Raw genomic sequence first — 16,615 nt, 5'->3', positions numbered from 1 at the left:
TTATTTTTTTTATACCCCCCACACCACCACATTTTATCCTCCCTTTGTCCCGATATGGCTGCACTATAGCCGAAACCGTGATAGCCGAATTGAAGAACTTATGGTAATAATTCTAATTGGTGCCATGACCTCAATATTTACCCCTAAGATACCTTTTTGTACCATATATTAATATATAATAGTCTAAAAATGAGCATGTTTCTTGATGTGATCACGATTCTTATAAATACCCCTCACGGTTGATTCATTGATGTTATGCTTCTTCCCCACACTTCGCTTGGTCTCACCATTCTCTATAAGTTTCACATTTTCAGTTTATCTGCATAAAATAGGTTCTTCCTCTTCTTTATTTCCCTGGCAGGTGCTGCAGCATTATGTTGGGTGATGGTAGGGGGACGGGGAGGGGGGTACGTTGGCCATGGTCATATCATAAAAAAGGTTATTGTTCTCGCTATCACTGTTCACGGTCTGAGGGTGCGCACTTGAATGGTTTGACGGGCAGGACTCGGTTGGGCGGCCAATCATCACTTAGCTGGCGCTGACGTCTCACGACCAATCACGGAGTGAAGCTTTTGTTGGCTGGGTGGAGCACTGGAGCCTGGCGGCACGGGGGTACCGGAAGCATTTGTGGTGCGCGATAGTAAGCATTTAGTGCATGATAAAGGTATTTGGGTAGTTTTTTATATAGGCGTGATAGCAAAATACGCGATAGCAGAACCCGTGATAGCCGAGGGTTGAGTGTATATATATGTACACAGTAATGCCCCAATATATGATACCCCTAGATGCGATACCTCGGCTTAGTGAGGGTGGTACAAATTGCACCAGGCCCCAATACCCGATGGGCGAGCCCCGGTTTAACGATGGGTCCTCCGATGTCGTGCCTGCAGATGACGGGCCGAAAATTTGAATCGCATGTGTTCCCACGGCCAGCTGAGCCCGCCTGCCTCCCAGGATGCTCAGAAACACTTGCGCAGGCCCCATGCCCATCGCCTACCCTGCGCTCACCCATATCGCTCTTCTTGTACCGGCCATTTCAGAGTGAGGATCTCCCATACACTCGCCCACCACATATCGTATCGCACCACCACCATTACACAAGTTGCTATCATAGCGCATCATGTGCGGTTCGATATTGTGTGAATTCTAGCCAAAATAAGTGTGATCATATCTGGTAAGGGTGCTGCACGTGCTGGGGCTAGTGGTGCTGCTAGTGGAGGCCCTAGTCGTGGTGGTAAACGTCCTGCTAGTGGTGGTGCTGGTAATGCTCCCCCGAAGCATGTCTGAAAGACTGTGCCACTGGAGGTGAAATTGGACATCCTTAAGCAGCACGACAAAGGTGAAGGTGCATGCTCTATTGCGTTGGCTCTCCACCTGGCCCAGTCAACCGTCTCCACCATCATCAAGAAGAAGGATACCATTAAGGCTGCTGCTGGGAGGTTGCAACCTTACCTGCCTACTGTATCACCCACCAGCAAGACCATGCGATGGAGGAGCTGGAGCAGATGCTCTGCATGTGAGTGGAAGATCAGAACCGACACAAGGCACCCATGAGCCGGGCTGTTATTTGCACTAACGCTCTCTCGCTCTGGGACGAGCTCAAGGTAAGGAGTGGGCTTGATGAAAGTGAGACCTTTATAGCTAGACATGGTTGGTTTGACCGGTTTAAGAGGCGGGCAAATCTCCACCATGTGAAGATGTACGGTGAGGCAGCGAGTGCAGATATGGTGGCGGCGGTAGCGTTTCCTGATGAGCTGAAATGCATTATTGTGGAGGGTGGCTGTAGTGTGAAGCAGGTGTTGAATTTTGACGAAACTGGGCTCTTTTGGAAGAGAATGTCCTCCAAGACATATCTTGCAACAGAGGAAAGGTCTATGCCAGGATTCAAACCTTCAAAGGACCAGCTGACTGCTGCTGGTGGGCATCGCAGAGGGCGACCTCAAGTTGAAGCTGCTCCTAGTCTACCACTCGGAGAACCCCAGGGCTCTGGTAGGGTATGTTAAGGAGATCCTTGGGGTTATCTGGAAGTCAAACAGGAAGGCTTGGTTGACTTCAGATATCTCTTCATCATATTTACACTCGTACCTTGCTTGTGTGCTGAAGAGGTATACGTCTTGTGAAAATCTGGTGAACAGATTTCTCCTGGTGGTGGAATGTGGCAGCAGCCACCTGCCATGGAGGAATAGGCCAGCAATGTTGAGGTTGTGTTCCTACCCCCCAACACCACGTCTTTGTTGCAGCCAATGGACCAAGGGGTGATCGCTGCCTTTAAGGCTTACAACCTCTGCCGCATGATGAAGCAGTTGGTAAGGGCCTGTGACAGTGATGACAGAACAACTGTACAGCAGTTCTGGAGAGGGTACAACATACGTCATGCCCTGGAGAATATAACAGAGGCATGGGACGAGGTGAGCCAGGCGATGATGAATTATGTGTGGCAGAAGCTGTGACCAGAGTGTGTGCACGCCTTCACTGGCTTCCCCGAGGGCATGCAACCTCCGCCTGTCCAGTGTGTGCGGCTGGACGTATCGGATCATCGCATGAGGGCAGACTCGGGAGGTCGACGAGGATGACATGGAGGAGGTTCCCGAGAGCCACAGGGAGGAGCTCAGCAACGAGAAGCTCCTCAACATGGAGATCGAGCCGGTGCACCAGGAGGCAGAGGAGGAGGAGGTTGTGCCTGAGGTTTGAGCTTTCAACATCAAGATCCTGAAAGAGATGCTAATGAAGCTGGACGAGATTATAGACCCTATGAAAACACACGACCCCCTCCCATGATGAAGCAGGGACACAGCTAATCAGCTCGAGGAGGGTATGAAAGTGTACAGGACAATGCTGGAGGAGAAGAAGAGGGTGGCCAGGCAGACAATGATCACAGCCTTCTTTAAGCAGGCCCCCACCAGGCCAGCAAGTCGCGCAGGATCTCCCCAGCCCTCGACCAGCAGAGCATCTCCCCAGCCTTCAACCAGCAGAGGAACACCGAGGGACACCTTCCGCCGAGGACGTGCTCGGCCCGTTGTGCTGGACCTAACTTCCAGCCGATCGCCATCTCTCGTGTCACCTGTGTCTCCACTAAGGCACTCTGCCACTCCATCGTAGCCTTCCTTGTCGTACCCTCCATCACCCACATCACTTCGGCCACTGTCTCTGTCTCCCTCGCCACGACAAGAGCCACCACAACTGATTCCATCACACCTCATCATTCATTGCAGCGGTCTTCTTCGCCACGACGAGAGCCACCGCAACTGACTCCATTGCTACCTCTTCATTCATCGCAGCGGTCTCCCTCGCCACCTCACAGGACATCGCAGCTGTCTCCCACATCACCACCTCTATCATCGTATCGCACTCATTCCAGCCCCAGAACCAATCGCATACGCAACTCATCACCACACCGCCTGAACAGCGCATCACACCCCATTGCCTCCACCTGAGTCATCACATTGCACTCCATCGTCTCCGCTGAGTCATCGCATCGCACTCCATTATAACCCCTCAAAAGCCCTCCCCTGGAGATAGGGTTTGAGGGCTTTGAGGAGGAGGACTGAGTGTTGGGGAGCACCACATGTCCCCTAGCCTCGGAGGGGATAGCAAAGATGATGACCAGGACTGGACATGGACTTACAAGAAGTAAGCGATGAGAGGTGTTTGATATTCTCTAATCTATTCCGTATGATTTTCAAGATTTATTTGTTGCATTCAGTGAGTTATTTACAGGTGTTAGGCTTGGGCTAGCTTTGTTGGCAGCTGTTAGGCCATTTAGATTGCCTTTAAACCTGTTTTTTGGGCTCATCTGGATGGGTTTTGGACTTGGTTTGGGGGGAAACCCAAGGCTGGTAAATGGTCCACATTGAAATACATGTTAAAAGCACCCCAATATACGATACCCCGCCAAACAATGGGGTTTTACCTAACCAATTAGATCGTTAAACCGGGATATGCCTGTATATATTATCCATCTACACTTCCCTGCCAGAATAGCTTATATCTACGGTCTCTCCCAACAATAGGTTACAATTATAATTACTTTGGCAGTGGAGACATTGGAATCAGTTGTGAGCATGATTCCTCTGAAAACATTGAGTCGATTCCAGTGATTATGGTCCCTGGTTATTCCCTGATTATGATTAAATCATGTCTGGTACAGACTAAGCCTATCAATTTTGAAGGATCTGTAGTTCATTCACTTTAAGTAGACTGAGATTCTTGCCCTTTTGCAACTTATTTCCCATAACTCTGTGGCATAATGAGATAATATTATGGCCAGCGTCCTTTCCATGTCACTTCTTTGTGACTAGCAGCAGTTTCTAGTGTAAATCTATTGAAGCTCAGTGGCAGAACAAGACATTACCACTACTTTACATTCTTTCCATAATGTCTTCATTACTAACAGCATATTTTTTTAGTTTGTCCCTTGTTGTAGATGAGCATTCAAGATGGAGAGAGGTCAATTCTAAACTTATTTAATGTCAGCAGAATAAAGGTACCCCAACTCCTTGCTCATGAACATTGTGCATGTGGACACCATAATAACTCTACTATGTTTTATAGTGGCATATTCTAGATGTGGTCACTGGAGAGGGACAACTTCATATGATGGCACTAATTATAGTGTGGCTTCACTGTTGGGTTATATAATCATCCCTCAACTGCTTCCCCTCTCCTCCAGGAGGAGGATAATGGGGAACTGCAGGAGCAGGGCTACATCAGCCTGCAGGCCAGTGGGTTCTTTTTTAGGGTGAATGTGGGGTCACAGCAACATCAACACATTCAGTGGCATGGGTGACTTCGTATTACATCTTCAACAATTTATTTTGCATAGTGTACATTAGCAGTGTCTTGTAAGTTACTCTCTTCTTTTAATATCAACATACTTCATATCTGTAACATATAATAGAGTACAGTCATGACGTGGTATGCATTTGTCTGCTGTGCAGTCAATCGTTTTCATTCGTTTTTGAAGGCTCCAACATGCTTGCATGCATCGGCCTTGATCACCTAATGGCGGCTCTCCATGCTGCACAATCTATTGCAACCTCCCTGTTCAGTCCCATAACCCTGAGGTCACACTTAATGACCTCGTCCCACGTCTTTCTCAGTCTACCCCTCACAACCCCACCTCTAATGTTAACACTTCTCACCTTCTGCACCCAATTATCATCCCCCATCCTCTCCACATGCCCAAACCATCTCAGTCTATCTCTCCTCACCACAACACAAATACACTCCAGCCCCATCCTACCTCTCAACTCTTCCATCATAAACCCAGCCCCCCCCAGACCTCGCACGCAGAGACACACTGCACACCACCTAATCATTGTCATTTCTGTACATCTGAGCCTGCAAATATCCTCCTCCTTTACTGCCCAGGTTTCACTACCATACAGCATTACACTTCTAACTCATGCTGCATACAAAGACCCCATAGCACGTAGGGAGAGTCCTCTCAATGTCAGGAGAGGCAAGAGCTCCCTGAACTTCTTCCAACCACTTCTCACCCTAGCAACAGAGCTAGCTCCAGCGCCACATCCAGCACACAACCTGTCTCCGAAATAACAAAACTCTTTCACACATTCAAGAGACTCACCAGCAAGTTCAATCCTTTCATGCCTTGCAATCTCCACCTGCTCTCCCCGACACGCTGCTCACATAAAATCAGCATTATCTCGCAGTCTACCTGTGATACCACTACATCTCTTGTGCACCCATTTATCACAAACACTACACAAGATGGAATTACTTCCCACGCCTTTGTGGCAAACTGCACATGGCCACTCTCCCTCATCTTTGACAGTACTGCCACCAACCCTAGATATCATCACTTTTGCCTCATCTGCATTTACCTTAAGCCCTTATGCCCCATACCATCTCTCCACTTCTTAAATCTTTCCTCCGCCTCTCTATCGTTCTCTGCAATCAACACCAAATCATCAGCTTACAACATCTCCCACGGGAGTCTGTTTCTAAAGTCACGTGAGAGGGCTTCAGGTACCATGATAAACAACGTGGGACTCAAAACTGACCCCTGATGCACACCAACATTCACAGAAAACTCATCACTCAAATCTCCATTCACTCTTATCTGGGTGCAAGCACCCACATACATAGCCATAACCACCCTAACCAGCCACTTCTCCAAGCTATGCTTTCTCATAGCCCACTTCACCACCTCTCTAGGGACTCTGTCAAAGGCCTTCTCCAAATCAACAAAAACAAAATACAGATCCCTTCTCCTACCAATATATTTTTCCTGAAGCTGTCAAACAATGAATATGGCATCAGTGGTCCCCGTACCTGGCATAAACCCAAACTGCATGTCATCAATATTCACTCTTTCTCTAATCATGCCCTCTAACACTCTCTCCATTACCTTCATTATCTGATCTAAAAGCTTTATACCTCTATAATTTCCTCTTTCCAGGGCATCACCCTTCCCTTTATACACATTTACAATTACATTCTTCAGCCAATCATTTGGGACAACACACTCATAAATAATCATATTTATTAGGTCTTGTGGTAGGTGGTGGTGACCATCATCCACTCACTTGATGTAGTGCTGCCTACTTCTGCCTTAGCCTTCATCATTCTTTTTCTGTGCCTGTCCTCCTCTCTTCCTATTTCTCCCATCTTTCCTGTCACTTCTTATTGCTTTTCTTTCCTTTACAGGTGGCTTTACATTGAGTGACAAGCCAAATGGTTTCCTGTAAGCCAGGTAACCATCTACAATGCTGGGTGGTAACCATATAACCAAATCATACGTGTTCCCTTCGTGTCAACGGGTTGGTGGAGGGTTAGTGCCCCTCCCCATAAAACAACTAACTCAAAGTCAAATGGCCACCCCTTACGGGATTATGACGTCTGGCAATAGATAGATAGATTTATCAGGTCAGTGACTAACCTCACCCTTGTATCTCCTGAGGCCTTCAACATTTCGGCAATCAACCCAGACACCTGCTGCCCTCCCCACCTTCATCCTGCCTATTGCCTCACTCACAGTAACAGCATCAATCAAAGGCCAAGGGCTAAACACTGGATCTGCTGGCTCCAAACCTTCCCTGTACCAGTTAGACTCCTCATTCAACAACCAGCTATAATGCTCTCTCCATGCATCTTTAATATCCTCACTGTTCACCACTACCCTTCCTTCATCATTCTTCACACACTGTTCATTCTTATACACTATCACCGATAATATCGATTTGCATCCTCCTCTTCATCTGCTTTGCCACCTTAAATATCATATTTTTCCTTTCCCCATGATTTAGGTTATCAAGTAGAGGAGGGTCGTGAAAACATACCAGTGACCTTCGTTCCCTTCCCATAATTGTTCGCAGTTTTTTATAGCTCTCCCTAACCCAACATCCCTGACACCGGTACAGTAAAGCATTGTTCGAGGCTGACAGCTATGATGGGGTATAGAAGGCATCCCTTATGACTTGGTTTTCCAGCTTCCATATTTTCCTCCTGGGTACATAAGTCCTCTTCATCATCACTCGTTCCTTCATCACCATACCACAAATCAATAGTTTGTGCTGCTGCATACACTCCTCGCTTCCTATAACTTTGACATCCCTCACTAACCTCCTGTCAGCCCTCCTAACCAGAAAATAATCTATCTGACTGCTATTTCCCCCAGACTCATTCGTAATTAACCTACTCTCTCTTTTCCTAAAATGTACTGTATATTGCACACAATCTTGTTCGTTGCCTCCCCAAACTCGAGTATCCTTTCCCTTTTCGCATTCCTTATACCATACACACATCCCCCATGTACTCCTTCATAACCTTGAGCTGCTTCACCTACATGACGATTTAAGTCCCCTTCCAAAACCACTATCTCATCATCCTGCATACCACCCACTACTCGTATTAAATCAGCCCAAAATCTATCTTTCTCTACCTCATCCAGGCCTGCCCGTGGAGCATATGCTGATATAATTGCAGTTATCATTCCACCAACCAGAATTTTCACTACCAATATCCTATCGCGTACTCACATAACATTCTTAATATATTCTACCCATTTCTCCACAACCCTCAAACCAACACCTCCATATCCATCTGTCCTCCCTTGTCAAAATAACTTATTATAACAATCTTTCCCAATAATCTTTCAGGTTGATCCACCCCTGTACTGGACTTCTTGCAAACATGCCACATCCACCCAGCTCCTACTGAATGCCTCAATGACTTCTCCCGCTCTTCCCCTCAAACTTCACACATTGCATGAACCCACTCTCATCCCCCTGGGCGATTTAATGTCCTTAGGCTTGTTTTGAAACTTTATTTTTAGTTATAGTCTGTATTAATAAAGGGGGCAGTCATACCACAGGCCCCACTCACTGCACAGTCCCAGGTCCAGGCAATGGATCTGGGACCCCTAGCCCACCAGCTTACTAGTGGCTGTGGTAATGGCCTCGGGGCACTCCGCCAGGACAGCTGCTGGGACACCCTCCAAGCACGCCTTGGCACTGCAACTGTCCCGCCATTATACACCCACCGATAGGGCAGCCTCCTGGGGCGCTACTTCGTGGTTCGGGCCCCTCTCTGTTGGGCGGAAGCGGCAGCCTGGGAACTGCAATGCCCTGTACCCTCTAGCACAGATTCGGGCCCCATCTCGCCCTGGACCCATGATCTATGCCGGCGGAACCCCATCACACCTCCCCCCAAAAGTCCGCCACTAGGTAGTGGGGGCAAAGTTTTCTGGCCGCATGCCCTTGCTGGCGCCAACCCCTGTAACGTAGTGGGATACGTTGTGTGAAATGTAAAGTGCATGTGGTGTAGTGCATACATACGATAGTTAGAGGAAATGTTTGGGAGAGTATGCTGGTTTACCCTCCACGCTCTATGAAAACTTATGTGCAGTTTTGGGTTAACGATAGTGAAAAGCACTTCTGTGATTTTTGCGATGGCTGTGTATGATGATCCCATTTGGATGTGTGCCTCCCGTGCAAGCTGACAGTCATACATTGGAGTCAGGATGGCCTCCCTGTGTTTACATGCACATCAAAACACCATTGCTATCTTAAAATAACAAGTGCAAGTATGCAGTGAATAGTGCACTGTGCAATATTACGTGGAGAGTAAACTTTTTTGTATGAAATACTGAAACTTGTGACTTGGAAAACACCATATGCTCTTCTGCCACCTCACTGTTTCACATTTCTGCTGCCTCATTGCACTGCTGTCCACCTGCCACACCGCTGTGCTCTCTCTCGGTCTTACTGTACTGCTCTCCCCATTGCTCATCATGTTTTCCTAATGACCTGGAGTGATCGTCCAAGTCTTTCAGCTGTTCCCCATCCGCATGTGGCACCCTTGGGGATGGCTCGGACTGGCCCATGACATATTTCAGGTGGGTAGCAGATTTTTAATTTTTTTTTTTTAAGGTTATGTGATCCTTGACTTCCTACATATCCCCATTGAACCCATGTTAAATTGCCATCGATTTACTATTTATTGTATGCAGTCGGTTTAAATTTTACATACCCCAGTTGTAAATCAAGTCGTGACTTTTTAGGTGCAATGTGCACATTAGAAGCAGAATGAAAATGTGTTCCAAAATCCCCAAAGTCATATAGAATATAACTCACTGAAAATATGAATGCTGAAGTAGTAGTACTGTAGTTGTATCCCGAGGTTCACTTGAAATGTGAACCCGGTGGACTGCAGGCAGCATTTACCCTTTTGTGGCAATTGACCATTCATCTTTTGGGGGTAGTTAGGGAGTTTCAGGGCATGTCTGGGGAGTGGAGCATGGCTCTTGTACTGGACTAACCGCCTACCTCCTTGTCATGTCCATATCCCACACCTATCTTACTTCACTTGACTACACTTTACCAGTTTGTACTATTGACAGTAGTGCGGACATTCCTTCAATGAGCATGGCCACGTGCTCTCAGATGTTGCTTCGGTAAATGGGTAATTGCTCTTAATGTGGATTGGGCTTTCTTGCTTAGCTGTGGCTGTGAGATAACAGTGGTGTGTAGGTAAGGAGGGGGGAAGAAGAGGGAGAGGAGGAGAAGGCAAGAGATGCAGAGTGAGTGTGTCCATATGTTTTTGGAGACCTGCAAGAAGGGCACGTGCTTCCTTGGATCCACCTTCTGGTGGTTACAGTAATATTATGCTGTCCATTTGCTTATATACTTGTAGCTTGCCATATTTACTACACAAAATATATATAACGTGGCTCTGGACTGACAGATTCTTAGAAAACATGATGAAATGCATCTGTAGACTCTGGACTGACAGAATCCTATAAAATATACTGTAATGAATCTGTGGACTCAGGACTGACAGAATCCTAGAAAATAGGATGAAATGAATCTGTACAACAGAATGCAAAGTTTAACAGTAAAACATACCACCACATTCGGCCTCAATGAGTCCAGCGTAACCCATTCTGCAGCAGTACAAAAGTGAGTAAGAGACTCATCCCAGTGCTGACATATGCTGCATAGAGTGACATCAGGAGCTACTTCACTCCACTCCTTCAGCCCGTCCTTTCCTCATTGTTTTTATTTTCTCATTTCACTACCTAATTAAGGCAGAAAAAATCAGCTGCTGCAATTACTCGATGGCTGGTGTGAGCCGGCCATCGAGCAGCTGTATGCCATGAGTGTTGTGGTGGGGAGAGGGAGGCATCCGGGTGAGTCTGGGAGAAAGATTCATGCGGTTAAGGGAACACATTTAATTTATCTGGCAGTAGGCATAGTATGGGCCCTGTAATATTTAACAGTGGTCTTTGGTAGCATCTTGGTAACTGGAAGATGCCATGGTTATGGAGGGGAATGTCCTATGCTGAAGGGCCAGAATGGGTACTATGGGCTAGAGGTCTAGTGGGAAATACTTATTTTGATGAATTGTTGAATTTTCACAACATGAAAAACTTACACTGTGCCAGGTATTTGGGATGAAATTTGCATTTTATGCAAATGGACTGTTTACATAACTGACTGCATTTATATATGGCATGTAAAATTGTACAGCTCCTTCTGTTATGAAGTCTGTGTGATATATCCATAATCATTTTTTGTACTTGTGGCGTTACTTCTGGATATCAGATGAGCTAGTACAGTATCAGAGCTTTTGAGTTCCAATACACACCTGATAAAAAAATGTGTCATTCCATTGAAATACAGTTGATAATTCTAGAAATAAAACACCATTAATTTGTTTGTTATCTTGAAGAGTATGAGATGTTGCAAGAGGCTGTAGGAAGCAAAGATACTTTTTCCAGCAAGGTACTCTCAGACTCATGCAGCATAAAAGCTGATTTTTTACAGCACAGGGGGAAAGTAAGTTCTGTATTTAATTGTCCACATACAAGTAAAACTGCAGTGAGTCCTGCATTAGAGGAAGGTTGGCTATACCCATCAGTTAGTCAGTACAGCATTGTCCTTTCTAGAGATACACAATTTCACTTTGTCAGTATGTATACAAAGTAGAACTTCCATACAAGTCATTTTTTTTCTAATTGTAATATCATCTCTTATGCCACAACTCACATCATTCACCTCACTCTTACAAGACATCTGTAGGGACATAGCTTGGGCAAAAGGGGTCTGGAAGTAACCAGATTTCACAATTTCATGTTCATGTCCACATGGACCAATGGCCATAACATCACTCTCATGTTCGTGGACCCTGAATGAGAAATATTTATGTTGAAAAATTTCAATTGTTTGTTTTTATTTAGAGTATTGACTATTTCGTAGTGAAATTACTACTTGTATGTTGCAGGAGTTGAGCTCTGAGTACTTAAAATATGATGTGTGATTGTATTTCTTGTAATATTTTTGATGATATACATTACATATTCAATATATATAATGCCTGTGTATTTCCATTTTTACTTCATATAAAAAATAGCGTATCAAATGTTTAATGGGTCTTTCTAGAAGAAGAAAAAAAAAAGAAACGATTTTACCTTGCAATAAGAGTGTAATATACAAGACCCACCATATTTGATATGCAGAGTTCTGTAAAACAGTTACATAGTTTAATATGTTTTGAAGCAAAAGCAGATTTTAATGGACAGTATTATTTATTGCAGTCAACCTGTAACGTACAAGACCTTCAGGATGTACAGAGTCCTGGGGAAGGGTGGGTTCGGAGAGGTGTGCGCGTGTCAAGTCCGAGCCACAGGCAAGATGTATGCGTGTAAGAAGTTGGAGAAGAAGAGAATAAAGAAGCGGAAGGGTGAAGCTATGGTGCTCATTGAGAAACAGATACTACAAAAAATAAACTCCAGATTTGTTGTAAGTTTTCATTTTGTAGTATTTGGAAGTATGACTTTTGAAATGTGGCAGCTATGATTCTTGTTAGGGAACTGTCACTGGTAGTTATATTTTCACAACAGTATAGTATTTTCCTTATGATATTCACCCACCCATTAATTATTAGTCATCATATCCCAGTTTCCCACATTTATATGGACTAGGAGATCCAGATCACAGTACTTGGGTCCAATTGTAGACATCATTTAGAGGAGAAAGCAAGCATCAGATACCAAGTACAGCCTTCACCCATTGCTGCACTCTAGGAAGAATAAGGCTGCCAGGTGATGGGGTCAGCACATCACACTGTCAGTGCTGGGTTTCCATCCTCCCATTCTGACATTGTGAAACCACTGTTTATGACTGAAGGAATACATTGGTCATATTGTTTCTCAGATATTCTCAGAGGCACATGGTATGTCTAATAACTGATATCTTGGTACACTGTATGACCTTAATATAAAGGTAGCTTTTAATTTCCAGATAAGGGAAAATTAGTTACACCATAACCTACAAAAGAAAAAGGGGGAAAAAAAAAAGTTAAAAATAAATGGTAGGTTTTGTAAACCTGTACTTTCCCGTGCATGCTGCTGGTAGTGTTGTTATCATTGTAGTCCAGTATCTCTTGACAGTTGAATGAGGAAGATCCCGAAACAAATTATATAAAGTGGATGTGTCGGGGAAATTATTAGCCAAGTGCCTGTGGAAATGGAGTGAACATTCATTGACCAGTTATTTTTTTTATGGTCATTCTGAACTGCATCCCATAGACTACACCATCCCTGCTGAGTTTCTTCATAAACTTCTGCAGGGAGAAAAAAAAAGTATGCCTAATTATTGTGGTTATTATTTATTCTTTTGTTTTGGAAGGCACAATAGGAAATGGCTTCGATCTGTGTACCACACGACATGTAGTAGAAGTGGTGATGAGAGGAGTTGTATCAGACTCAGATGTTGAGGAGTGGGTCCATTACTTTTTGTCTCCAGTTTGTAATGCTTCACAAGGCATGATGACTGTCCCCCAAAGTTGTCTATGTTCTGTTCTTTCATTAAAAGGAATATTTTTGGCCAGCTTCCCCTGCCTCAGGCTATGCAATCACCTGGACTCTGTGCGCCACCAGAATATACCTTGGTGCGTACCTATGTGCACCATTTTCCTCATGATTATACACTGCTTTATGTGCACTTGTAGCCCCATGCTGCTGGTTTACTATCCGGCTATTTTTGTAGTGCATCTAGAACATAATCTGGTAATTTGACTGCATTTTATGTTTATTTATTTGTTATTATTATTTTTTTCCCTCATCTGTCTTTCTTTTTTTCATTCTTTCCTCTTCCTTCTGCCAATGGGTGACTCTACACTGAGTGACAAGCCAAATGGTTTCCTGTACACCAGGAAACCATTTACTATGCTGGGAGGTAACCATTTAACCATATTATGGCACCTGGTGGTTTAGTGGGTAATTAAGGTGCTCCAATCAAATTGAGCCTGTGTAGGTTGATTTCCAAGGGGCAGTTGGGGTTTCTTGCTCACATAATGCCAGTCAGGGATGATTGAGGCTGGTCACTTTCATCTTAATTGTCAGGACCAACTTGCCTAACCCCGGGCTCCTAAGCCCCTCATGGGGCAACGTAGGATTGGATGATGGGTGGATGGATTTTTTTTTTTTATGTCTGTGTGTTGGGGGGGGGGGAGGCTGTGGCAGCACCTAGTACCATTATATTGTAGACATTCTTCTTTCAGTGCCTGTTTTCTCTTATGTTACATTTCAGTTTAGAGAGATCATTTTCTCACAATGTAGTGCCACGTACTTCTTTCCTCACCTTTTTCTTTCTCTTTCTGTATCTGTCCTCCTCTCTTCCTATTTCTCCCATCATTCATGTCACTTTTAATTACTCATCTTTCCTTTTCAGGTGGCTTTACATTGAGTGAGAAACCAAATGGTTTCATGTAAGCCAGGAAACCATATATAATGCTGGGTGGTAACCATATAAGCAACCCACATGTGTTTCTCATGTGTTAACAACTGGGTTGCCCCTCCCCGTAAAACCACTAACTCAAAGACAAATAGCTACTCCTTACAGGATTATGGCATCTGGTTATAGATAGTTAGAAAGATTTGCAGTCAGGTCTTGTTATACAGTATGTGTGTTCTCTTAGTAATGAATTGCTAAATGGTGACAAATAGTTTAACCCATTTTTGGAATAATGATGGTAAAATAATCATGTGGAGTGACATGGAGGGACAGGTTGACGAATGAAGAAGTGAAGGAACGTTGTGGGGTAGATGTGGATGTGGTTGAAAAGATTAGGAGAAATACACTGAGGTGGTTTGGACATGTGGAGAGGATGGAGAATGAAAGACTGACTAAGAGGGTGTATGTAGGTGAGGTGGAGGGAGGGAGAGGGAGGGGTAGACCGAGGATGAGGTGGAGGGATGGAGTTGAGAGGTATATGAGGGAGGGGGGAGTGAGTTGGGGGGAGGGTAGTCAAATGGTGGGTGACAGAGTGACTTGGAGGCGTTTTGTCTGCGGCCACCCTTTGCGGGATTAGGGCGTCGGGCTATAGATAGATAGATAGATAGATAGATAGAAAATAATCATGAATTCTCTAGAATGGTGTCACCCAGTGAACTGTTTGGGTGAAGATGGCTGCCCATTGTTTACATTGATGTGAATGTCTGCCTTTCATTTCATTTTGTGTGTGAAAGACCATTGTAACACCATTGCCATCATCAGATAACAGTGCAAGTGTGTAACAAATAGTGCAGTGTGCAATGTCAAGTGAAGTGATAACTCTTTTCTGAGTGAAATACTGAAATTGTTACTTGGAAATTGTGTCTGGCAAGGATGCTGTCCCTAATGGATAGCATGATGCTCCTGAGGACACCAAGGGCATGGCTATATTGTATTTATTTATTTTTTTATTTCTATTCTGTTGTAAAGGTTATGTGGTCATAAACCCCCTTCCTGTCCCCATTGAACCCATATTATATTGACCCAGCTGTGCAGTAAATTGCTGTGTGATGGTTTTCATTTAACCTCATCGCCGTTGTAGCACATTTTTAGGCTAAAAAACATCGTTATCACACACCTGAGCTGGGCTGAGCCTAAGACTCAAAAAGAAGTGAAATAAATCGCAAAAAAAACTTTGAAAACTCATGATTCAATGTTATCACCATGGAGGAGGGTAGGGACTTAGGGAATGAGGGGGGAGCTGGGAGGGTATGAAGGAGGAATGGGAGTGGGGGGGAGAAGCAAGGCTGTGGGCAGGATTCTCCCCCTTCTGTCAACAGGTGGACGGGTGCTTTTACCGTACATTTATTTTTTATTATTTTTTTATTTTTTATTTTTTTCATGCGAGGAAGAAGGAACCAAAGGCCATGAACCCGCAATAAGAGCTCCCTCCAAGAGAAAAACAAAATACAAGAGAGAGCCATATTCAAGATCCATTCATTTCAAGATGCCTGGACACACTGTGTTTGAAAGACTGGAGATCATAGGCAGCAGGAAATACAGACAAACAGAGAAAATTCCAGAGTTGACCTGTTGCATAAATGAGGACTGGGAGTAAGGTTTAACTCTTGTATTAGAGAGTTGGACAGAAAAGGGTTGAGAGTTTGCTGCTAGATGGGTGCAACGCGTCCGTCGTAGAGGTGGAGGAATGCATGCAGACAGTTCAGAGGAGCAGTGACCATTAAAGTAGCAATAGAAAAGAGATAAAGACGCAACACTGCGGCAAAGAGACAGAGGTTGAAGGGAGTCTGTAAGAGGAGGAGTGTTAATGAGATGAAAAGCCTTTGACTCCACTCTATTGAGAAGAGCTGTATGTGGGGAGCCTCCCCACACATGAGACTTGTACTCCACACAGGGGCGGATAAAACCTCTGTATGGAGTCAACAATTGTGCAGGAGTAAAGAAAGAATGGAGTCGGCTTGGCACACCCAATCTCTTGGAAGCAGATTTTACAAGAGATGTATATGATCTTTCCAAGATAAGTCCCAAGTAAATGAAACCCCAAGCATGTTCAAGGATGATGCAGAATTAACCTGAATATTATCAAACATTAGTGGGTATACCTGTGGAAGATTCTGTCAGGTTGATAGGTGTAAGAACTGAGTCTTAAATGCATTAAAAACAACCAGATTATTTTTACCCCAGTCAGAGATACAAGCCAAGTCAGACATTAGGTGTGCCATAGCCTCCTCCCTTATTTGTTGAAGTAACTGCTGAGATGGGCATTGCGGGAACTGCGCGGAAAGGTGAAGGGTGGAGTCATCAACGTATGAGTGGATAGGGTTAGATGTACAGCTTAGAAGGCCATTGATGAATAA

At 44.6% G+C, this 16,615-nt stretch overlaps 1 protein-coding gene across 1 annotated transcript in view; it reads left to right on the top strand.

Moving 5' to 3' along the window:
• The window catches only part of LOC145415093 (G protein-coupled receptor kinase 2-like), an 831,927-nt gene that overhangs the window by 191,506 nt on the left and 623,806 nt on the right, over positions 1–16,615 (top strand). The window contains exon 6 of the mRNA XM_080284507.1: positions 12,059–12,263. Within this exon, the coding sequence (XP_080140633.1) occupies positions 12,059–12,263 (205 nt within the window). The remainder of the gene's footprint in view (positions 1–12,058; positions 12,264–16,615) is intronic.

Source organism: Coenobita brevimanus, chromosome 101 (assembly GCF_032717465.1).
Source record: "Coenobita brevimanus isolate Jiangsu-jjx chromosome 101, ASM3271746v2, whole genome shotgun sequence".
Lineage (NCBI taxonomy): Eukaryota > Metazoa > Arthropoda > Malacostraca > Decapoda > Coenobitidae > Coenobita > Coenobita brevimanus.
This window is presented reverse-complemented; position numbering and strand designations above follow the sequence as displayed.